This window comes from Musca domestica, unplaced genomic scaffold (genome assembly GCF_030504385.1).
Source record: "Musca domestica strain aabys unplaced genomic scaffold, Musca_domestica.polishedcontigs.V.1.1 37, whole genome shotgun sequence".
NCBI lineage: Eukaryota > Metazoa > Arthropoda > Insecta > Diptera > Muscidae > Musca > Musca domestica.
In genome coordinates, this window is record NW_026712321.1 from 924,153 (window position 1) to 949,187 (window position 25,035).

Consider the following 25,035-nt stretch of genomic DNA (forward strand, 5'->3'; position numbering starts at 1 on the left):
CACTTGAATGGCAAATTGTGTGTTTGGCATTATGTCGTGCTGTGCGCTCAAATTCTTCACTTCAAGGCATTTGAATTAGATTTGAAAAGGTTTTGTTTTTTTTTTTTTGTTTATCATTTAGTAAATTGCCTGGTCTGCCGCTGCACGATTGCCCCTCCGACCACCCAGAATTTTAAAATGGAACTGGACAAATGATTCTTTAGCTTAGTTGGGGAGGTTTTGTTTGATATGGCATTTGTGCACAATTATGATTACAAAACAATTTATTATTATACACCAATTTAGTCGGAGATCATTGTATGACCTAGCTGACAATGTCGGGGACGCTGTTGACGCGGCCGCCGCCGCCGACGATGATGAAGCAAACGCATACATGCTTGAGTACAATGTCTTATCTTTTTCGGCGACAATTGAGTTCTCGGTAATATCGTTACTTGTTATCTCCATGTCATCATGATCGCCGCCATCGGCGGCATTGTTGAGGTCTTCGTCAGTGGTGCCACTGATACCGCTATCCGATTCCGTTGAGTAATTCGGAAATTCAACTGAAAAACATTGATGATGATGCACAATTAGTCAGCCGTACATAAATAGCATCTTTGAGACATACATACCTTCTCCGCCGGTGGCAAAGCGTAATATTTTACTGCTATCACTCCAGCCATAATGATTTCTTGCCAATACCACCACCTGATAAATGCTGGCCGGATACAGGCCATATAATGTGTAGGTGGTGGTGTAAATGGGACCTTAAAAGAAATGTTTTTTTTTTTTTTTTTTTTTTTTTTTGAGATTATTGTGATTTCTTAAAGGTGGGAATATGGTACAATAAGGAGGTAGAACAGCTTCGTAAAACTACAAAAATACAGCCCTGAGGCTATGCCTGCTTCATGTCAGACTCATTTAAAATTATCGTTTTCATTTTTTTTTCTCATTTTTAAAATGAATTAAACAACGCGAAAAATGAATAAAATGCGTGGATTTTTCTCTCAAAAATATGATCACAACTGTTCAATCTTTCAATTTCATGGCTATACTGGTTAATAGCTTTAATGCGCGAGCCGCAATTAATGTGTCTTCCAATTATTTGTTTTGAAAATAGTTTCTTCTTTCATTTTTCAAAACAATTAATACATACACAAAATTGGCAGAAGTCGGACATACTTAGAAAAAAATTGTAATCAGCTGTACATAAAGCGCTTAAGGAGCCTAGGGCCAAAATCGAACTAAGTCAACCTAAAACTCCTTTGTTCCTCAGAGAAGAAGCCAGCCGATGACTTATACCAGCCTAATAAGCGCTTTATGTATTCCCAGTCTAAGATAGGCCAGATTCCTTGACAGGCTGGTAGTTTTAGGTTGACTTAGTTCGATTTTGGCCTTAAACTTTTTGTTCTTTTGCGAAGAAGCCAGCCTATGCCTTAAGGACTAAGTACATAAGAAGCTTGAAGTCATGGCTAGGCATATTTTGTGACATTTCACAAAGGGATTACAGAGCCGCACTAAAATCCAGCCGTCGTTTTCCATTATAATTTGACATTAATATGCCTAGCCATGACTTTAAGCTTCTTATGTACTTAGCCCTTTAAGTCAGTCAAAAAAGCATTTTATGTATTCTCAACTTACGGCCATTTGGCAACTCAGTTTTTTTTGTCAAAATACATAATTGTGATTTAAAATTCTAAAAACTAATAAATTTATTATCAAATTGTTGTCAAAGGTAGTCTTCTATGCCGACGTTGAGATGAGAATGCATAAAACACTTTTTTGACAGCCTTAAGTCATTGGCTGGCCACTTCATTTGGGAACAAAGGAGTTTTAGGTTGACTTAGTTCGATTTTGGCCCTAAGCTCCCTTGTTCTTTTCTGAAAAAAAAAACCAGCCAATGACTTAAGCCAGTCAAAAAAACATTTTATGCATTCTCACCTTTGTATTGGCTTTGCTAAAAGCAAATCTAAAATCAGCTAATATTGTGTTTACACTACAGAAGATTAAGCAACTGGGTTTAATAAATCTTGTGGGTTAACCTTTCTTGTTTATACACATCATAAGGAGAATAAAAATGACACTCAGCTGATTTTTGTTTACGTATACATCCATAACAAAAAGAGAATGCAAAAAAATAGCCCAAAACTTATGTAGACAAAAAGCGAAATGTAAACACGATATAAGCTAAATCAGCTGATTTGAATAATAGTTTCCCCATGGAAACATCAAACAGCTGAACTGATTTGACATTTCCATGGTAAAATAATACAGGTAGTCACATGCTGAGACAGTGAACTGTCAATACAATTTTGGAAATGAAATTTTTGAACATGGTAGAATCAAGAAGGTAAAGTCATGCAATCATATGTTTACATTGTTTTTAAATTATTCATTTGACAACATCTCACTGTCAGAATTTGTATTTGTAAATCCAATGTACATACACAAATCAGAGATGGGAACCTGTTTTTAAGTAGAGAAATGTGACAAGGTAAATTACAAAAAATGCAGAGTTGGGAATGCTTATTTGAAATGAATTTACCTTCTTCATTTTACCATGTTTTTGAATGAAAAATTATTCAAAATTGTTAAAAAAATGCATATCATAATAACCTCCGATTGGCGTCGCATAGGAAAACATATACAAATCTACTTATTTTTGAAAAAGGAAACATTTAAAAATTTTTGACATGTCAATGTTGCCAGGCGTTGAAGTATCTACCTGTATTATTTTACATTTTCCTATCGAAAACTCCATTCAGCTATTTAGCTGAACTGAACTGTTTAAATTCCCGCATTAATTGACTTACCTATAGAAATATCCGATGGTATGGTCAATTCAGTCCACTCCGGTCTGCTTGCCAATGTTGTGAACGATACTGTAGTTTCTGCAATAAAAAACAACAACCACAAAAAAACAACAACAACATAATTAAATATTTATGCTAGACATATCAAAACACAAACGGTGGGCAATCAAGCGCGAACACAGACACACACACACACTGTGCGCCTCACACCCACAATTCAATTAATTTAATTGAATAATGACCCCAAAGGAGTCCGACTGTGTCAGCTAAACAATTGAAAGACCGTAGAGATGGGGTAGAGATCATGCTCACTATCTCCCCAGTGTTCTCTCTCAAAGCCATAAAAAATACTCACCAGATGGTACTTGTCGGAATTTCAGTTTGAATTCAATAACCGGCGAGAAACTTTCCGTCTGCCACACCAGCGTATGCGATGTGGGGCTCTGCATGTCGGGACTTATCTTAAAGGTACATGGCATTGGACGGAATGTAAGCTCCATATAATTGCTGCGCACACCATGGGCATTTTCGGCGCGACACTCATACATGCCCATATCCGATTCACGGACATTTTTCAAGATCAACGAATGCCGCATATCGGAAAAGTAACGAGTGCTGGCGCCGGTGTTGTTCAATGGCATTTCCACATCCTGGCGAGTGTAATACGGTCCCATGGCAATCAATTTGCCGGTATGATACCAACGTACCTTGGCCAGGGGAGCCGATTCAACGTAACAATCCATTTGGACGCGACCACCCACTTTGGAATAGTAGATCTTTTGGGGTGAACGAATTTCGGGGGCGACTGAAAAATGGTACAAATAGGGGAATCAAAAGAGGTTTATTAGATGCTCCAATAATCGGGCATGGAAAATTCAGAAGATGTCAGAAAGTTCAGTAGAGGTCGAAGTCAGTTATGAGGATGTCAGAGGAATCGATTGTTCTGCCGGTGATCGATTGAGGTCAAAACACACTCTGGCTGGCTTAAGTCATCGGCTGGCTTCTTCGTAAAAGAACAAAGGAGGTTTAGGTTGACTTAGTTCGATTTTGGCCCTAGGCTCCTTTGTTCATTTCCGAAGAAGCCAGCCAGATAAGCGCTTTATGTATTTCCAGCTTTAGGGCTTCGCTTTATTTTCTGGCTTTGCAAATTCCAAATTATTTCAAATGCTAGAGCCTTCCTGGATTTCGGATTGCGTTAGCCTTTATAATTTGGTCCAAGCGAAGCAAGAAGTTCAATTCAACAAATTCAGAAGATGTCAGAAATGTTAATTCAAAAAGGGGGTCGAAGTCAGTGATGAGGATGTCAGAGGAATCGATTGTTCTCCCGGTGATCGTCTGAGGCCAAAACACACTAAGGGCTTCGCTTTATTTTCTGGCTTTGCAAATGCCAAACTATGTCAAATGCCAGAGCCTCTCTGGAATTTGGCCATTTTAATTTGGGTTAAAGGGAGCAAGACTTTTGATTTACTCCAAGGAATCGATCGTTCTCCCGGTAATAGATTGTGGTCAAAAACACACTCAGAGCTTCACTTTATTTTCTTGCTTTGCAAATGCCAAATTACTTAAAATGTCAAAGCCTTGAATTTCTGTGTCTTGAATTCTGATGCCGTTGGCAATTTTAATTTGGAAATGAGGAATCGATCGTTCTCTCGATAATAGATTGAGGTCAAAAACACACAGAGCGCTTCGCTTTATTTTCTTGCTTTGCAAATGTCAAATAATATAAAATTTCAGAATGTGAGATGACGAAGCAGAAAAAAACTGTTTCATGCAGAGGATTCTTTCGTTCTCTCGGTGTTCGATTGAGGTCAAAACACAATAAGGGCTTCGCTTTGCGCATGTCAAATTATTTCAAATGTCAGAGCCTCTCAGGAATTTTGATGCCGTTGGCCTTTCTAATTTGATCTCTTCGAAGCAATTAATTTGATTCAGTAAAGCACCGTTCTTCCGGTGATCGATTAAGGCCAAAACACAATCAGCGCTTCGCTTTATTTTTAAAGCTTTGCAAACGTCAGAGTGTTAAAGACCCTCTGAAATTCGGATGCCTTTTTTCAACGAAGCACAAAAAATTGATTCATGCTGAGGAATCGATTGTTCCCCCGGTGATCGTCTGAGGTCAAAACACACTCAGGGCTTCGCTTTATTTTCTGGCTTTGCAACTGCCAAAATATTTCAAATGTCAAAGCCTCTCTTGAATTCTGACGTGGTTGGCTATTTTGATTTGGATTAAACGGAGCAAGACATTTGATTTAGTCCGAGGAATTGATCGTTCTCCCAGTGATAGATTGAGGTCAAAAACACATTCAGGGCTTCGCTTTATTTTCTTGCTTTTCAAATGTCAAATACAAGATTATCAGAGCCCTTCTGGAATTCTGATGGCCTTTGTAAATTGGCTTTGGTTTGCGTCTTATTCATCTTTTACTGCTTCATGGAAAGTCCATTGGAGGTCTAGTCGATCGAAGCGCAATATAAGTCTGAGTCGATCATCAGAAACTCTATAGAAACGATCAGTAAAGGCGTGAATAGCTCATAAGAAACTCTGCGTAAAACCGAATCGGCGTAAACCTGAAATTATTATCGGATACCTAATACAGCTCGGAATGGATCATAGGGTGTTCAGGAGACTGGATCGATTACTAGGATAACAATAGGGTTTAAAAAGAGCTGCCCGTCTCAAATTCTGTTGCTATCCCAAATAGGTAGGCCAGTGGGGAAATGATCGAAAGAGAATAAATTAGGAGAAATATGAGTCTGAGTCGTCCGTCGGAACTTTCGTAGACGTAAGAAACGATCGCAAGAACTTCAATAGCCTAAATCAAACATAAAGAGTTCTGCTGATATTGGAATGGTCTATGAGCAGCTCTCCAAAAAAATCTGGTGTTTATTAGAGATCCGAATCCAATCCACAGCTCGGAAACCATGATCAGGTGTTCAGGAGATGGAATTGATTACTAGCGCAACAATGGGGTTTAAAAATAGCAGCTCTTCTCAAACCTAGTTACTCTCCCACATAGCTAGGCCTGCGAAGAAATGATAGAAAGAGAATAGATCGAGAGAAATATAAGTCGGAGTCATTCATCAGAAGCTCCTTAGTCATAAGCACCGCTCACAAGGAGTTCAAGAGTAGACCAAATCGAATATAACAAGTTCTGCTGAGATGAGAATTGATGATGAGGAGCTCTCCAAAAAAATCTGGTCCCACCATGAGTGTTCGTTAGAGATCCGAATCCAAAATGACAAGACCAAAGACCTTCAAACACGGAAATATCAGTAAAGTTCTGTATATCTCATGAGGAACTCAGTATAACCCCGAAACGATTATCAAAAGACCAATGCAGGTCGGAAACGATCATAGGAAGTTCAGGAGATGTCCAAAAATTATGAGAGTTCATCTACATAATCCCAGTAGTTTATGAGCTAATCAGTAGAAGACCGAAACAAACGCCGAATATTCACGACGTTCGAATGAAGTGCGAATGTACCATGGATTCGACGGGGTAATGAAGTTCGTCATCCAGTGAAGTGATATCAGAATATATATTGAGAAGCTAACTAGTGTAGCTACAAAGATGTCTGAATTAATCTTGGGATTTATTGAAAATATTTTTGATAAAACAAAAGATGTCCGAATGAATCGATGATCTTAGTCTAAGAGAAAATATTCTCCAGAAGTTGGAAGCAATCAATTGCAGCTCATTTAAAGTTTGAATCGTTCAGTACAGCTTCGAATCTGTCATTGAACGTCAAGCAGGAATTTCAAATTCAACTTCAATCAAAAGAGTTTCCCATCCCTGATTTGTGAAAATACAGTGGGTTAACTTGATTTTTCCAGGTCACCTTCTTAATTCTACCACGGCCTAATGTCATGTTTACGTTAGAACTGTTTAACAGGGTTAACCTGCATCAAGAGGATTTATGACATTTATATTTAAACGTACTGTAAGTTTCCTAAAAAGTCCGACAAATGTGCGAAAATAAGTGAGAATACATAATAGAATTTTTATCGGCTATAAGTCATCGCGTCCAAGTTTAAACTAAAGGTGAAAATACATAAAAGGCTTTTTTTGGATGGCTTAAGTCATCAGCTGGCTTTTTCTTAAAAAAACAAGGAGATTTAGGTTGCCTTAGTTCAATTTCGGCCCGAAATTGATACTTGTTCACCCTACACACTTTTGTTATTTTACAAAGAAGCCAGCCAAAGAGCGTTTAATGTATTCTCACCTTAAGGCAACCTAAACTCCTTGGTAGGAAAAATTCCTCTTATAATTAAACCTTTAAGGTGGAAATACATAAAGCGCTTGTTTTTCTGGCTTAAATCATCGACTGGCTTCTTCGTACAGAAACAAAGGAGTTTTAGGTTGACTTAGTTCGATTTTGGCCCTAGGTTCCTTTGTTTTATTTCCGAAAAATCCAGCCGATGACTTAAGCCGGTCAAATAAGCGCTTTATGTATTCCCACCTTTATATATCTCCCCATTATACTCACACAGAACCAGCAACTCCACACCTTCGGCTACAGGCTGGCCAACACCGTTTTGCGCCACACATTCAATGCTGCCCGACATGTTGCGCGATTTAATCTCCACAATATGCGTTTGACGATTACCAACCAAATAATCGATGACCGTCTCATTATTATAACTCCATGATACCGCCGGCTGGGGAACACCTTCGGTTTCACAAATAATCTCCAAGACCGCACCAACTGGCAACTCAATAAATCCATTGGGTGTAACATAAACTTTTGGGGCGTACTGTACTTCAATGGAATGAGCCTGTACGGCCTTCTCCGATGGTGTTAACATCTCACAATAATAACGACCCGTATCCTCGGTCCGGACATCCATGACAAGTAAACTGCCATTGCTCAAGAGGTGATAACGATTCAGCGATATCTCTTCCATGTAGGGAGCTTCCATTAATAAATCCTCATCGCGTAGCCAACGAACGGAACGATAAGAAGCTATCCGTTGGAAGGGGGAAGGTTGGTGATTAGAACATAACAAACCAAAAAAAAACACAAAAACACAACAAATCAATTTTCGAAAAACATCAACATTGCATGTCGTAGATGAAGATGACACCTGTCCGTGTTCGGATTCACTTACATTTGTAGTCACAGGGCAAGAGCACGGTATCGTTTTCATAGGTTTTAACGGTGGTGGGTACACTGTAAAAATCACGCGTATACGGTTCTTCATTGTTGGCGGCGGCGGTTGTTAAGGGATTTAGAATGTTTGAATTTACCAAACTTAGACTTAAAAGTACCAGCCACAGCGAAAGTGGCGCCCAATGTTTTAACAACATTTCAACTATTATTTTTATGTTTATCTGTATTTTTTTTCTTCTTTTTTTTTGTTTTCAATTAAGAACGTCAAAATGTCTTCACTCAAAAGTGCGATTTTAATTAGCTTAGATTGAATTTCCTTTTTTTTAATGCACTGCAGTTCTGTTTTTTTTTTCCAGGTTATTCCGTGTTTATGTGACCGAGACCAGTGTTCAATTAGAACTGCTCTTCAATTTTTGACTACCGTTGTCAGATCTTGATCTTGTCTCCGGAATGACCATGTTCTCAAACATCCGTAACAATGTGTAGCAATGTTTGTAAATGTGTGTGGTATATTCTGCCGTTTTTTTTTGTTATTTTTTTATTGCAAAAGAAACGCACATAGCCAGACAAACACACAGGCATACATGCAGACGGTAGAGCTCGAAAATAAGACACATTACAGTGAGTGCCATAAGATGTCACATGCTCTTGTTATTCGTGATCAGCAGCAATCTGAATTATGGTAGAATTAAAAAGGTAACCTCGTGGAATTATATGTTTACATTTTTTTTTTTCAAAATTATGGGTTTAGACAAGATTTCATAGTCAAAATGAATATTCATAGGTTTATGGTATGTACACAAGACAGAGATGGGAATATGTTATCAGTTAAGTTAAATTTGATTAGGTAAATTACAGAAAATGCAGAGCTGGATATTATTATTTAAAATGGGATTACTATCATTTTATTCTACCATGGCTTTTATTTTCATCAGCTGGTACCTCTACCATACCATTTTTTAAAACCATGACTTTGACCAAATATCAAAATGAAAACTTAAAAAAAATACGTACACAAGACAGATTTACAGATTTTCAGAGCTGGAAATTATTATTTAAAGTGGGGATACCCTCAATTAATTGTACCATGATCTGAATGACGAATGACCTGAATAATAGAAAACACCTGATAGTCATATTCTTTTTCTTCCAGACTTCTTGTTATATGGTGGAGGGTATATTAAGTTTGGCATTCCGTTTGTAACACCTCGAAATATACATTTTAGACCCCACAAAGTATATATATTCTTGATCAGCATAAAATTCTATGTCGATGTAGCGATGTCCGTTCGTCTGTCCGTCTATGGAAGTCACACTAGCTTCCGAACGAAATTAAGTTGGTTGATAAAATTTTATTCAAACGTGTATTATGTCTGCAGAATTTTTGGTATTGAAAATGATTCATGTAGGTCCACGTTTTGCTATAACCCACATATAACTGTACCTCCGATATTCGGTATTTTGATGATTTTAGCGACTTTATTCATCGGAATTGTTCAAAATTTGGTATTTAAGGTTCGAAATGGATAGTACAGCCTAAGACAGAAAATTGTCTCTGCAGGTCCCCATATAACGGCACCTCCCGATACTCGTTATTTTCATGATTTTAGCAACATTATTCACCGGAATTGTTTCAAATTCGGCACTTGAAGTTCGTAATGGATACTACAGCCTACGACAGAAAATTGTGTGTGCAGGTCCATGTCTTCGTATAGCCCCATATAACGGTACCTGCCGACATTCGGTATTTTGATGATTTTAGCGACAAGTGGACGGAAGAAAAAAGCGACATCAGCGGAAATGCTTCAAAAAGTAAAGAAGCGACTTGATCGAAACCCGCGCGTCGCAGTGGCCGAAAAATGGCTCGTGAGCTGAACATATCGCAGTACTCCATTCGGCAAATACTGAAAAATGAGCTCGGCGCAAAGCCATTGAAATTCCAAAAAGTGCAAGAACTTACACCGTAACAGAAAGAAAATAGGCTCAAAATGGCAAAGGGTTAGTTCGCTTGGACGAAGGTGTGAACTGCCGAATTTGGTTTTCTCCGATTGGAAAACATTCGTTGTCGAGCAGTTTGTAAACAAACAAAATTATCGCCTTTACCTGCCAAAGAGGTCAGCTGGAAATGTGCACCTTCGGCTGGCCATCAGAACTCAAGCGCCAGCCATGATGATGAGCCGATGGTTGCTCTCCGCTCGTGTTAATCGCGAAAATACTCTGGATAGTGTATTAAAACCTTGGGCACGCCAACATTTTGGCCGAAGACCTTGGCCACTCCAGCAGGACTCAGCACCATCGTACGCAGCACGCGCCACCAAAGAATGTTTACAAAATGAGGTTCCTCGCTTCATTTCCAACGCACAATAGCCACCAAAATCTCCGTATACCAATCCGTTGACTATTGTGTCCGGAGTTTTTTTGCTTTCATGCAATAAAATTTAAAAAAAATGTAAAAATTATGGCTTTTGACTTTGTTGCAGTTTTTTTATCTCACTCTGTACACATTTTGACAATGAGATGTCGTCAAATGAAATATTTTGAAAAAAAAAATTGTAAACATATGATTGCATGACATTACCTTCTTCATTCTACCCATGGTAAAATTAAGAATTAAGTAAAGTCATTTCAAATAAGCATACCCATCTCTGCATTTTCTGTAATTTATTTTGTCACATTTAATATTAAAAACAGGTTCCCATCTGTGATTTGACAACAAATTTTGACAATGAATAATTTTTGAAAAAGTTGTAAACATGTGATTACATGACTTTAACTTCTTAATTCTACCATTGAGTATTCGATTAAATCTGAATAGTTTTTTCCATACGCAACTTCATTTTTCTCGGCTACTAGTTGTACTTTTATTAAAGAAAACTAGAAATAATTCGCAGATTCCATAAAAAGTAAAGACGATTCCCGGCATGTGATCTTCCCTTAAGAAACAACTGTTTTATGTCAATAAACCCAATAAATTACAATGAAAGCGTTTGCGATCAGCGTCTTTGCATTACTAATATCTACATCCACTTTTTTAAAGACCATTACTTTTCTCCACATCAACTTCCCACTTTTGACACTCACTGTCAAACTGTTCGTTCATTCAATCATTCGCCTGCGCATTTCATTTGTGACATATTGGACGACTGTTTGGCTGGCTGAATGGCTACTCTTCTTATTTATTGTTGTTATTATTATTCAATTAAAGACGTGCTTTTGTTGCAGATGTGCAGATAATACGCGATCTATTTTGCGTCTCTGTGTGTATGTGCGCACTACGGCTTCTTGTGGAAGCCGGGCGGTCAGTTCACAGTTCACAGCAGTGCCACACACATTTAATAAGACTCCAATAACTTATCGTACGTTAAGCTAAGAATCTTTGTGTGTGTGTGAGTTAAGTTACTTTAAATCTAAATGAGAAAAATGTTTTCTTTTTTTAAAGACCAAACATTTGTCCAATCCAACAATAATTTTCAAGATGCATTGCAACAAATAAACAAAATAAATGACAATACAATAGAATAGAATACCTATCACCATTGTGACAGCAACAATGTCACCGTTATACCATAGGGGGAGTTTGGGAAGAAAGAGAGTGAGGGTGAGAGTAATAGAGGCTTTCTCATTTGAATTGCCATTCAAATTTGGAGAAAAAAATTAAACCGTCAAAGAATAAGAAAAAATAATCTAAAGATATGGCACCCAACACAGTAGCAGCGTAGTACCAGCACCAAAGGGAGAACAAAAAAAAACTCCTCCAACAATTAGTTATTTCCTCTTCGAATAAAGATTCTGGGCTTAGGGTGCCAATAAAAAAAAGAAAGAAAGCTAGAAAGTTATTATTATTATTGCATTCTCGAAAACGGAACAAAAATGTGCCATTAACATAAAAAAAGACAAGCCCATAAATAATTGTCAAACAATAGTCAATCACTTTTGTTTTTTTTTTTTGACAGTGTATCTCTAACGCTTATTAAACGGCAACATATGTTGTCCTGTTTATATGCCGGGATTTAAGTAATATCACAAGCGTGTTGAAAAATAATTACTGACGGGGGGGGGTTGATCAAAAGAAAGAAATGTATACCAAGGGAAATTTAAAAAGCATTTGAAAAAAAGAAAGAAAGAGAAGATTATTTTAATCAAAAGAGAGTGGATTTATCTTGAACCCTATGTGGGGTAGGTACCAGAATAAATGGTCCGATCTCTACCATCTTTATTACAAATCTTGTGTTGATGGAAATACTGAGATCTGCCAAGTTTGAATGGAATAGGATGTTAATTTTGCGTTTTATGAGCTTCATGGATATTCAGAATTTTGACTCTTTGTGGGAGAGGTACCGGAAGGAATGTTCCGATCTGTACCATCTTTATAACACATCTTGTGTTGATGGAAATACTGAGATTTGCCAAGTTTGAAAGAAATCGGATGTTAATTTCGCCTTTTATGAGCTTCATGGATATTCAAAATTTTGACCCTTTGTGGGGGAGGTACCAGAAGGAGTGGACCGATTTATTCCATATTCATAGCAGATCTTGTGTCAGAAAAAATAATAGGATGTGTGAAATATGAAGATAATCGGATACTTATTTCGGGTTTTATTATCGCTTTGGTTATTCAAAATTTTGGCCCTTTGTGGGGGAGGTACCAGAAGGAGTGGGCCGATCTCAACCATCTTGATAACAGACCTTGTGTTGAGGGAAATATTGAGATGTGTCAAGTCTGAATAAAATCGGATGCTTATTTCGCGTTTTATGAGCTTCATGGATATTCAGAATTTTGACCCTTTGTGGGGGATGTACCAGAAGGAGTGGACCGATTTATTCCATATTCATAGCAGATCTTGTGTCAGAAAAAATAATAGGATGTGTGAAATATGAAGATAATTGGATGCTTATTTAAGGTTTTATGATCGTTTTGGTTACTCAAAATTTTGAACCTATGTGGGGTAGGTACCAGAATAAATGGTCCGATCTCTACCATCTTTATAACAAATCTTGTGTTGATGGAAATACTGAGATCTGCCAAGTTTGAATGGAATAGGATGTTAATTTTGCGTTTTACGAGCTTCATGGATATTCAGAATTTTGACCCTTTGATGGGGGAGGTACCAGAAGGAGTGGACCGATATGTTCCATCTTCAAAGCAGATCTAGTTTTAGTAAAAATAATAGGATGTGTGAAATATGAAGATAACCGGATGCTTATTTCGGATGTTATGATCGGTTTTGGTTATTCAAAACTTTGACCCTTTGAAGGGGAGGTACCAGAAGAAATGATCCGATCTCTACCATTTTTATAAGAGATCTTGTGTTGACGGAAATATTGAGATGTGTCAAGTCTGAATGAAATCGGATGCTTATTTCGCGTTTTATGAGCTTCATGGATATTCAAAATTTTGACCCTTTGTGAGGGAGGTACCAGAAGAAATAGTCCGATCTCTATCATTTTCATAACAAATCTTGTATAGATGGAAATACTGAGATGTGCTAAGTTTGAATGGAATAGGATGTTTATTTCGCGTTTTATGAGCTTCATGGATATTCAAAATTTTGACCCTTTGTGGGGGAGGTACCAGAAGGAGTGGGCCGATCTCTACCATCTTGATAACAGACCTTGTGTTGAGGGAAATACTGAGATCTGTCAAGTCTGAATTAAATCGGATGTTAATTTCGCCCTTTATGAGCTTTATGAATACTCAGAATTTTGACCCTTTGTGGGGGAGGTACCAGAAGGAGTGGACCGATATATTCAATCTTTACACCAGACCATGGTTTAATAAAAATATTGTGATGTGTGTAATTTAAAGGCAATCGGATACTTACTTCACATTTTATAAGAGTTATAATAATTCAAAATTTTGACCCTTTGTGGGGGAGGTACTGGTTGGAGTGAATCGATATTTCCATTTTCGCACCTGCTGTAGCACTGATGCAAATATTTGGATTCACAAAGTTTGAGCAAAATCGAAGTAACCTTTCTCTTTCTGTGCATTAAATTATTTTCTTTGAAAATGTTGAAATTTTGTGGGGGAGGTACCAGAAGGAGTGGGCCGATTTTGTCCATCTCCGAACACGATCTAAGTTTGACAATAACATTTTTGCCGCAGATCTTGGACATTGCAACAGGACTCAACACTATCGCACTCAGCACGCGCCATCCAAGAATGGTTACAAAATGAGGTTCCTCGCCACCATAATCTCCGGATACCATTCCGTTGGACTATGATGTCTGGAGTATTTTGGAAAGCAAGGTTGGCACTAAACAATACCAAAGTGTCGATCACCTCAAGCAAGCGCTTCGCCCGGAATGGGCAAAAATACCGCAGAGCAACATTCGGGCAGTGTGTGACGTGGTTTTATTGGCCGTTTGAATGCCATAAGTCGTGCCAAAGGTGACCAATTCGAACAAATCTAAACTTATTTTAAAATTTTATGTTATTTTCGAGATTTTTTTCCTTTCGTTCCAAAAAAAATTAAAAAAAAAAATTGAAAATTATGACGTTTGACTTTGCTGCAGTTTTTTATCTCACTCTGTATACCCTCTCTGGCTGAGGGTATGAAAAATAATGAAAAAGAAGATTATTTTAATCAAAAGAGAGTGGTTTTATGTTCCACACTTTCAAACTGATCCAAACTCTTTGTAAAGTTCATTTATTAATCATTTAAAACACAAGCCATATTTACTTTGCCATTGGGCGCCATGCAAACGAATACTAAAAGGTCATAGTTAATACTGGGTCGTTCCTAATTATTGATTAATAAAGTGAGCTAATGTCAGGAGGTTATTCAAAAGTATTGAAGGTTAAGCAACTGGGTTTAGTAGATCTATTGGGATTCATGCCGCTCATTATTTTTTCTTTTTGTTTCTGTTCCAGAACATGCGAGTTTTGCATTTTTTTTTTTCGATATTATAACGAAAAAATAGGCACACATTCTCGCCGTTCTGGGAGAGAGCATAAATTATTTATTGTATTGAATTGTCATATTTAAAAAAAAAAAATATGTGCTATTTATTTCTTCACAATTGTATGTTAAGCATATCTAATATATGCATACCCATAGTTCATTGTGTCGAGCCCAAGTAATTTATCATACTCATAACCTGGAATGCAAAATTAATACCCCAGCTCTTTTCAAAGCAAACTGACCGATAATATGTTTCTGCGAATTTTTGAAAAATTCTACAAATGGTTTCGGCAAGAAAGCCTCTACTATAGGTAAGTAGTCATATATGCTTTACATACCACACTTAAATTTTTACACAACATCACTTTCAGAATATTTTGGGGCATAATCATTAGCATATCCGCTTGGAATATTCTATCGATATTTGTGCTGACAATTAAACGTTATTTTTCCGATTCGATTAGTATTGGCATTGAAACAACATATCTACAATGGAATAATACATTTCCCGCTGTTTCGTTTTGTCTAACGAAAAATCGTTCGAGTGGGCGAGTCAGTGAATTTGTGGCAGCGGAAAATATACCCCATGCTGTGTCGCGGGGAATTTATGTGAAAAATCTACACGACTACATGTTTACCAATCCGAATAATTTCCATTTTAAGGAAGAGTATTGTGATGGTCTGAATTCGACATGTGGTGTTGATATATTGCGCCTGAGAAGAGAGGTAAATGAGGGACCTGTAAGGGGATTCTTTAACTCATTTTAAATGATGAATGGAGAGTCTAAATTCGAGTTGGCAACACTGATGGGTGTTTTTTAACCAATTTAATAGATTTAAATAATTTTCCATTTAAAAGTTTGAATTTCAAAAATATTTTGACAGTTCTTTGTACCATCAGCTGTTTTTATGCGGCTACCTGTATTATTTTGCCATGGATTAAGTTGAAAATACATAAAACGCTTTTTTGAGTGGCTTAAGTAATCGACTGGCTTTTTCACAGAGAAAAAAGGGAGTTTTAGGTCGACTTAGTTCGATTTTGGCATGGTAGAAGAATATAGGTAGACGCATCGACACAGCTGCTGAGACAATGAACTGTCAAACCAATTTTGGAATTGAAAAATTTGAATGAAAAATTATTTAAATTCGTAAAAATAACCTCCGAATGACGTCGTATAAGAAAACATATAAAAATCTACTTATAAATTAAAAAACATTTAAAATTTTTGACATATCAATGCTCTCAAGCGTTGATGCATCTATCTGCATTCTTCTGCCATGGATTTTGGCCTAACGCTCATTTGTTCTTTTCTGATGAACCCAGCCGATGACATAAGGCCATCAAAAAAGCGTTTTATGTATCCTCACCTTTATCCATAAAATTAAGCTGCTAACAGGCAATAAGGGTAAAGGTGGGAATACATAAAGCGCTTATCTGGTTGGCTTAATTCATCGGCTGGCTTCTTCGGAAATGAACAAAGGAGCCTGGGGTCAAAATCGAATTAAGTCAACCTAAAACTCCTTTGTTCATCTACGAAGAAGCCAGCCGATGACTTAAGCCATATGCGCTTTATGTATTTCAACCCTAAGGGTTTTGCATAAATTTGTGTATGTCAAAATTGCCATTTTACATATGACTCATAATTCTTGCTATCACACACGTTGCATATGATTTTTTAATTCTTTTGGGTTACATTGTGATTATATTGTTCCGGAATTGCAAGAATGTAAAAGTTTTTACTACGAAAACCAATTGTTCCTTTATTATATCGAAAAAAAAATTACAAAACCAGTAGATTCTTGTAAGTTCTGGAACAAAGCAAATGCTTTATGGATGCATTTTTACCGAATTTTTGATTGAATTCCAAGGTGAGAATACATAAAATGTTTTTTTTTAACTGTCTTAAGTCATCGAGGGCTTCTTCGGAAAAGCACAAAGGAGCCTAGGACCAAAATCGAACTAAATCAACCTAAAACTCATATTTCCTCTACGAAGAAGCCAGGGGATGACTTAAGCCAGTCAAAAAAGCTGTTTTATGTACTCTCACCTTTATTTTTCCGATGGAAATAGGACTCGCTGTGATCGAAAAAGTACATATGTATTTTACTCATGCATTTCAAAACTGAAATGCCGTCCATGTATCAAACGATGTGTACAACTTTTATGTATGGAAAATTTGAAATTTTTCTTTTGACAAAATTTCAAAATTTATATTTATAAATCTATTGTATACATAGAAATCAGAGATGGGAACCCTTTTTTTATTAAGTGAAATTTGACAAGTAAATTATAGAAAATGCAGAGATGGATATTCTTATTTGAATTAACTTTACCTTCTTAATTTTACCATGTGTGAAACTCTTATCGTCAGATAGCAGCTTTATTGATACATCTATGGTAGAGTTAAGAAAGTTACCTTTTTTTTTCAAATATTTCCGAGATTTCCTCTATTACATTTAACTGCCTAGAAAAATAGTTATCATCTCTGTAAAACCCTTATCGTCAGATAGTAGCATTATTTATACATCAATGGTAGCGTTAAGAAGGTTACTTTTTTCAAATATTTCCGAAATTTCCCCTATTACATTTAACTGCACAGGTTCTCCGCTTTGATGAATCTATGATATATTACGAAGAATGCGTGTCATATATATCAAGGATAAGTCAAATAAATTACGTATTTACGTATAATATGAGTTCAATTTCCATCGTTTTTAGCTCCTACCACCCACTTGTCAATTTTTCATGGCCAATGTCTCGTATTTGGGAAAAGTTGTGGAGAATTGTGAAGATATTTTTAAATTTCATCAATTGGAAATGGGTTATTGCTATTTGGCCAATAATCTGTTGGACTAGTAAGTATGATCCCAAAACGTTATCAAATTGCTATCTAAATTATACCGTTTTAATTAAATTACAGTCAATCCTTTGAGAATCTACCGCTAAAATTCGGCATATCCCACAGGGAGAACAATTTAAAAGTCCATTTAAGGGGTGGTTTTATATGGAAATATGAGGTACAATTTCCCAGAATATTATGTTTGAGCAACGAAAATGTTTTGTCCTTTTGTTTCAAGATGTACATACACAGTCCCGATGATTTACCATATTTTAATTCCATCACATATGATGCCTTTTCGGATCCAACAATATATCGTTTTAATGTTGAGGAATATGACAACAATCCCGATGTGCAAGAAGAAGCTATACAACAAAGATCATGTAAATTTCCCAATGAAAAAGATCCTGGCTCACCATGGCATTATAGGTAAGTTGCGACATATATTTGTTTGATGTAGCAGAGTATTGATGTGTTATGTGTGTTTTATTTTTAATTCCAAGTTTTTCCACATGCATGTCATATTTACGCATAAAATTTGAATTAGATCAGTGTAATTGTACACATTTTACATCGCCCGAGAAATGTAAGTTTGAAATATTTGGGGTGGAAAATCCCCTTAAGGGTGAGTATACATTAAACGCTGATGACTTCTTCGAAAAGAACAAAAGAGCATAGGCCCAAAATCGAACTAAGTCAACCTAAAACTCCTTTGTTCCTCTACGAAGAAGCCAGCCGATGACTTAAGCCAATCAAAAAAGCGTTTTATGTATTCCCTCCTTAACAGATTATATATCTTTCTATGTATATTTTTAAAATCGACAAGAATATTAGACGCATGTAAAGACTGTAATAGTATATAATATCTTTATGGTAAAAGAATACAGGTAGATGCATCAACTCTTGGGAATGCCAATTTTTTTAATGTTTCTTCAAAAATAAGTAGATTTGAAAATGTTTTCCTATACGTCGCCAGCGGAGGTTGCTATGAAATTAATTTTTTATAACAATTTTTACAAATTTAAATAAATTTTCATTCAAAAATTTCAATTTCAAAATTGGTTTGACAGTTCGTTGTCCCAGCAGCTGTGTCGATGCGACTACCTGTATTCTTCTACCATGAATAGCTTTTTGCTCCCACCTATGATGATTTATTTAAAATTGACTTTTTAAATCCACTAAATCTGGTTTAATGTAAACGTACTATAACATATCGTAATGTGCGTGGCAGAAGAATACAGGTACATGCAACAACGCTTGGGAGCATTGATATGTCAAAAAAATTGTAAATGTTTTTCAAATATGAATAGATTTTTATATGTTTTTTTTATGTACTTGACACATGTATTTCACAACTGATGTGGAACTTCTGTTCCGGAACAGACCACATATTTTCCCCATAGAAATAGGGCTCGCTGTGATCGAAAAAAGCACATATGTACTTGACTCATGTATTTTACAACTGAAATGTCGTCCATGTATCACACATATGAAGAATTTGACACTACATATCTACATATCGTCTGAAAGAGCCTTTAATGGTAATATAAACATATCGTTTGATAGAGCCTTTAACGGTAATATACCAATACATTAACTGTAATATACCATTTACACAATGATAATAAAATCTTGAAAACTGCCACTAAATGTAACTGACACGAAAAATATAAGTTGTCCGATAAAAATTCCACTCCATTTAGCATTTATTTAAAATCACTAATTACTTTCCGTCTCTATTAAAGATAAACCATACTATTGCGATACAAAGGGTTTGCGATGCATATCGGATGGTAAATATTATTTATTGTTTAAAACTTTTATAAAGTATGTTTTCATTTGCAGCTCAAATCACATCACAAGTAAAAGAATATGTGGTATCGAAAAATGCATGTTATCCATCATGTGTGGAACAGCAAATTACATTAGTTGGGTATGTTTTGCTTTATGGCAACAAATTTACACCGAAGATGTCAACTTTATTTATTTAATATTGTTATTATAATATTTTGCTTGCAGAATAAATCAAATTCAAAGTTTGGATATTACAGATACATTGTATATTGAAATAAGTATCACGAACTTGCCATCGGTGCGCTACAATCGTGTGGTTACTCAAACCTATCTGGATTTAGTTGGTAAGGTTATTGTATTACATATATAACATAAATCAAGGCAAAGAGCGTAGAGTGAACAAATATAAAGGTGAAAATACATAAAGCTGGGAATACATAAAGCGCTTATCTGACTGGCATAAGTCATCGGCTGGCTTCTTCGGAAGTGAACAAAGGAGCCTAGGGCAAAAATCGAACTAAGTCAACCTAAAACTCCTTTGTTCATCTACGAAGAAGCCAGCCGATGACTAAGCCCAACCAAATATGTGCTTTATGTATTTTCACCCTGACTCATCGGCTGGTAAAAAAGCGTGTTATGTATTCTTACCTTTAGTTATTGCTCGAAATTGACATTTTTTAACTTCGAAATTTATTATTGCCAAAAATTATGAGTGTTTGCTTTCTCAAAAAACGCAGGACCACGAGATTTGCAAAATACACCTCTGAATGAATGCAATTTGTCTTGTGTAAACGCCATATCAAAATCTTACAATCTATGCAGCAATTGTAGTTTTGTACCATAAATCTAATCTCGGTTTCAATAAAATTTGCTTAACCTTTTTAAAAATCATTATCAAATTATTAATATTTTAACTACTCTTTTATGATTCCGTTTTTTTTTTCAGTTTCGGTAGGCGGTGTTATTGGACTTTTTGCTGGAGCATCTGCTTTAAACTTTTTGGAAATTGTCTATGTGCTGTTGCGCCGAAAACTGTAAATTTTCATTTGAAGTTTGACCAAATATAACGGGAAAGATGAAATTTGAAGATCGAAATAAGAATAAAGTGTTCTATCTAGCGATTATAAAAAGTACCCTAATATTAAGCAATAATATTTGCGATTTGCTAATAATTCTTGTAGCCTAATATTTTCATTTTTTTTGTCTTTAATAAAACTGGCACACAAATTACTCGTTCTACGAAAAATATGCCATTTATTTGAATTCGCAATCCAATTAAGACTTTATATGAAAACATGGCACAATTAACTTAAGATATTTTCTTTACAAGTTGTCATTTTCAAGAACTGCAGCAATGTAAAATTAAGAAATTAAAGTTATTTCAAATAAGCATATCTATCTCAGAATTTTCTGTAATTTACCTTGTCAAAATTTCACTGAATAAAAAACAGGTTCCCATCTCTGTTTCCTGCGTGTACAATGGATTTACAATTGTAAATTTTGAAAATGAGATGTTGTTAAATGAATAATTTTACCTTCTTAATTCTACCATGAACTGCACGAATGTACAACATTTTACTATGATAACCAATTTTTCCTTTATTATATCTGTAACTTGACTTCACTAAAAACAGGTTCCCATCTCTGATGTGTGTATATACAATGGATTTATGGACATATATTTTGACAATTGGGCTTTGTTATAGTGCAAAGTAGATAAATACTCAAATATAGAAAATTTAAATTGGAGGTTTGTCTTTTTAAAATCATTTTTTTATGGTAGAAGAATACTGGTAGATGCTTTAACGCTTGGGAACATTGATATGACAACAATTTTAAAATGTTTTGTTAATAATAAGTAGATTTTTATATTTTTTTTATGCGACGCAAATCATTATTATCCAAAATCGTTCATTGGCCCTGCAGCTGTGTTTATGCGACTACCTGTATTCTTCTATCATGCATTTTTTCACAATAGCGTGCTACCGCATCGATTTTATGATTTAAACTAGTATCAACAATTTTTTTACTGGACTTAGATGTATAATTTCTAAGCTCTTTCATTTGCGTCATGAACAACGCATTCACTTTTTTCATATGCGCACTAAAGAAATGCCAACATTTGATTTATAGATCCCTTTAAAACATTCATGTGGTTTTGTGAGGGAAATTAATTTGCCTACTTGTACAAAATTTACTGCGTATATCACTGCCTTTACACGGTGGCATTTTTACATGGCATTTTTATCAAATTCTCTTTTAAAATTTCTGCGTGAATCTTCGCGCCTTTACACGGTGGCATTTTATGATATTAGTGCTTGGCATTTTTTCTGACATTTTATTTTATTCAATATTTCGTATAGAGCTGTATTGTTGTGCTAATTGTTTGTAACAGATATTTATAAAGAAGTGATTTAAAATTAAATGTGTGAATCGAAAGAAGAAATGATAGAAAAATTTATTGTCGATCTGGTCCATATCCTTGTCTCTCTACACCTTTTACCAACAAAAAAAAAATTGCATGGTTAAAAAATGTCACCGTGTAAAGGCAGAGTATATCAAATAAAATCCTCTGATTTTAAAATTTTTTTGTCTATTCAAAAAATCACTCAGTTGAAGCTCACTAGATTTCGTATATGTAAACATGCTTAAAAGGGGCAAAAATAACAAAATTGATATATAAATCCGATAGTTCCATTAATCAAACTAGTTCCTTTGAACCATCTCGTTCCAGAACGACGACAAGGCTCTAGTTTTTAAGGTCGGCGTGAATAGTTTTGTTTTAGAACTTTTTTTTTTCAATTAATTCCCAGCTGAACAATGGTCTTCTATTTTAAAAGTTGTGTCGTTGATCCACCGGCTGTGCTGTACATGGGAAGGGATAAGTTTGAGAGTATGTTATATTTGTATAAAGAAAAATAATTAAAATTTATTTTTGCAACCAAGCGCTCCTGCTAAATTTCGCCATGTCGCCATAGAATTAACAACAAATGTTTTCCCGGGAAGTACGATAGGATTTGGAAACGATTTGCGATGACAAATATGGAGTGGCGACATGTTTAGTTGCCAGGCAGTTGCCGTGTTTGCCTTGCGATGTTGCCGTGATACCGGCATTCAACAGCGCATCATGTTTGTGACATGCATGTGGCTTTAAAGAGATATTACTAAAAGTGTAAATCCCCCAAATCTTCTTCGAGGACGATACCATTTCAAATTTTAACCCTGCATTCAACCCATGTTGCTGTTTTGGCAAAAATATACCCAACCATAACCCTTGTCGAGAAGATATTACCAATAGCATAAAAAACTTGTCTAGTTTACCAATGAAGCTCCAGATCAAAACGAAGCAGAAAGCTTGAAAATGAAGCTAAATAATATCAAACAGAATAATTACGAAGGGGCATTATATCCTCAACAAGGTAGCAAATAAAGTGAGATCTTATTTTTGCGTGGAGAATTACCATTTGTTTAACCTCCCACAAAGTGGTGCCAAATCTGGAACAACTCTAGTTTAGTAAAAAGTCTTATAGTACGTTTATATATATGAGGGTTAACCCACTGGATTTGGATTTAAATTGTCATTTCCATTACTTTTACTTCAAATAAATCCTCTCAAAGTAGGTTAACCCTACAAAAAGTTCTAACGTAAACATGGCATTAGATTTTTTCGAAATTTTTTCTAGATGTATTTATTACCCTGATCTCGGGAAACTATCAAACTAGACTAAACTAGCTGGACCCGGATCCACTTACCCGATATAGAAAATATTTGTATCGTTATATTATAGTCGAGTTATTGATTTTTGGAACCCGGATTTTTTATAAAAACCCTAAAAAGTCGAAAAATGGCCCATTATGGGGGTGGGGTAAAATACCTACCACTGGAAAAATGAAATGAAGTGTTTTTACTAAACTAGAGTTAAATCTTTAGAAAAAGAGTAAGACCGAGCCTAGGAATGGTCGCGTGTACCCCCTTACGATGAACTTCACAATCTATGGTGCTCGAACAATGCTTGGCCACCCCTTCACCTATAAAAACAATAATTTCGTTATTTTTGAAATGTCCCGATGGGCCATTTAATATTGCATATCCAAAGTCTCACACGTTTTGATGTGTGATCAAATTTCAAGGGCCCTGTTCAACATTTAAGTTGCTTAAAAAATTTGAAGTGAAGCATTATTGCCGATTTTCATAAATTCCGAAAGTTTCAATGACGTATGATAACTTCTATTAAAAACATAACTAATACGCACCAGATGACAGGAGAAAGAAAATCTTCGCTTAGGGCAAAATTTACAAACTTTACGCATATTTAGAGAAAGATTCTAAATAACTTAATATATTTTTCATCCCAAGATCAAGGGTCACAAAATCCACAGGTACGGCTTGAAATAGAGGATCTTCAAATACAGTTAAATTATGTGAACCCATAAATGCAAAATATACCACAAATACCACATAATATCCCATCATTATGTCATTAATCATACGCAACCGGTAACATAAATCCATATTTAATGTGTGGTTAAATATCCTTCATCTGATGTCTACAGATATTAAATACAGATCTATTTCTGAATGAAATAATATATGTCTTTAAGAAATTGAGGCTTATGATTTACTTTACTTGTGTCTATTTTTAAATAGTTGTTATTCACTTTCTCTTTCCAGATGAAGACTTGATAAAATGGGGCTTTCCAGAAGATGTTTGGTTTCATGTACACAATTATTCATCGGCACATGTCTATCTTAGATTAGAAAAGGTATAGCCCATAAATTCCATTTGTGGAATAAAAAAGCTAACTTATTTAATTGACAATATTTCCAGGGCCAAACAATTGATACCATACCACCCGATGTCCTAACCGACGCCGCTCAACTGGTCAAGGCCAACAGTATTCAGGGAAACAAAATAAACAACATAGATGTAGTCTATACCATGTGGGAGAATTTGAAAAAGACTCCCGACATGGAACCCGGCCAGGTGGCCTATCACAATGAAAAGGCTGTCAAGATGATACGCGTTGAGCGTAGAAAAAACGAAATTATCAATCGTTTGAATCGCACCAAAACAGAAGACTATCCCGATTTAAGGGCGGAGCGTGAGAAACGTGATGCCCAGGACAGGGCTGAGCAAAAGGCCAAGCTGCGAGCACAAAAAGAACTCGAAAAGGAGCAGGAAAAGAAACGTAAAGAAGAAGAGGAATTGCGTAGCTATACGGCATTGTTGAAAACCGAAAATATGACAACAAATCAGGATGGCAATGACTCCGATGATTTTTGGTAGAGTTTTAAAGATCTTTTTTATATGTTTCAATAATAAAAAAAAAACAAATTGTTAAAAAATAATCTTGCATACTTGTTGTGGGTTTTGATTACTTTGATATTTACTTTATTACTGACACAAATGCTTTTCTTTTTCGTTTTGTTTATTTTTTTTAAGATTTTTTTTCTCATGTTGGTGATTTCTTTTTGTTTGTTTGTTTGTTGTTAGTGTACAGGATTGTTTTAGGTTTAATCATGTTGTTGTTGTTTTTTAACCACACATTTAATTGGCATTTAAGATTTTTTGTTTATATAAATTTTAGTTT

General features: G+C 35.6%; 4 protein-coding genes across 4 annotated transcripts in view; 3 read left to right on the plus strand and 1 right to left on the minus strand.

Moving 5' to 3' along the window:
- The window catches only part of LOC101892536 (protein 5NUC), a 174,379-nt gene that overhangs the window by 100,123 nt on the left and 49,221 nt on the right, over positions 1-25,035 (plus strand). The gene's annotated exons all lie outside the window — the stretch shown is intronic.
- On the minus strand, positions 196-8,303 carry LOC101899685 (hemicentin-1). Its single transcript, XM_011293522.3, has 6 exons — positions 7,903-8,303; positions 7,281-7,757; positions 3,151-3,600; positions 2,796-2,873; positions 615-749; positions 196-545 (listed from the first exon to the last, which is right to left on the minus strand). The coding sequence occupies exons 1-6, from the start codon at positions 8,099-8,101 to the stop codon at positions 205-207; spliced, it is 1,680 nt and encodes a 559-aa protein (XP_011291824.2). The 5' UTR covers positions 8,102-8,303; the 3' UTR covers positions 196-204.
- Positions 9,893-20,525, plus strand: LOC101899859 (uncharacterized). Its single transcript, XM_059126103.1, has 10 exons — positions 9,893-9,902; positions 15,129-15,535; positions 17,529-17,665; positions 17,731-17,827; positions 17,888-18,078; positions 18,153-18,235; positions 19,395-19,442; positions 19,495-19,582; positions 19,669-19,787; positions 20,390-20,525. Exons 1-10 carry the CDS (start codon positions 9,893-9,895, stop codon positions 20,479-20,481), a joined length of 1,272 nt encoding a protein of 423 aa, XP_058982086.1. The 3' UTR covers positions 20,482-20,525.
- On the plus strand, positions 22,172-24,790 carry LOC101895952 (coiled-coil domain-containing protein 25). Its single transcript, XM_005181869.4, has 3 exons — positions 22,172-22,336; positions 24,116-24,207; positions 24,273-24,790. Exons 1-3 carry the CDS (start codon positions 22,264-22,266, stop codon positions 24,729-24,731), a joined length of 624 nt encoding a protein of 207 aa, XP_005181926.1. The 5' UTR covers positions 22,172-22,263; the 3' UTR covers positions 24,732-24,790.

Coding starts and splice junctions, on each gene's coding strand:
- LOC101899859 (XM_059126103.1), top strand. Junction 18,236..19,394: donor TTTTACATCGCCCGAGAAAT/GTAAGTTTGAAA, acceptor TCTCTATTAAAG/ATAAACCATACTATTGCGAT. Junction 19,443..19,494: donor TTTGCGATGCATATCGGATG/GTAAATATTATT, acceptor TTTCATTTGCAG/CTCAAATCACATCACAAGTA.
- LOC101899685 (XM_011293522.3), bottom strand. CDS start 8,101: ATGTTGTTAAAACATTGGGCGCCACTTTCGCTGTGGCTGGTACTTTTA. Junction 3,601..7,280: donor TGTGGAGTTGCTGGTTCTGT/GTGAGTATAATG, acceptor ACCATTTTTCAG/TCGCCCCCGAAATTCGTTCA. Junction 2,874..3,150: donor ATTCCGACAAGTACCATCTG/GTGAGTATTTTT, acceptor TTTTTATTGCAG/AAACTACAGTATCGTTCACA.
- LOC101895952 (XM_005181869.4), top strand. CDS start 22,264: ATGGTCTTCTATTTTAAAAGTTGTGTCGTTGATCCACCGGCTGTGCTG. Junction 22,337..24,115: donor GGGAAGGGATAAGTTTGAGA/GTATGTTATATT, acceptor TTCTCTTTCCAG/ATGAAGACTTGATAAAATGG. Junction 24,208..24,272: donor TCTATCTTAGATTAGAAAAG/GTATAGCCCATA, acceptor CAATATTTCCAG/GGCCAAACAATTGATACCAT.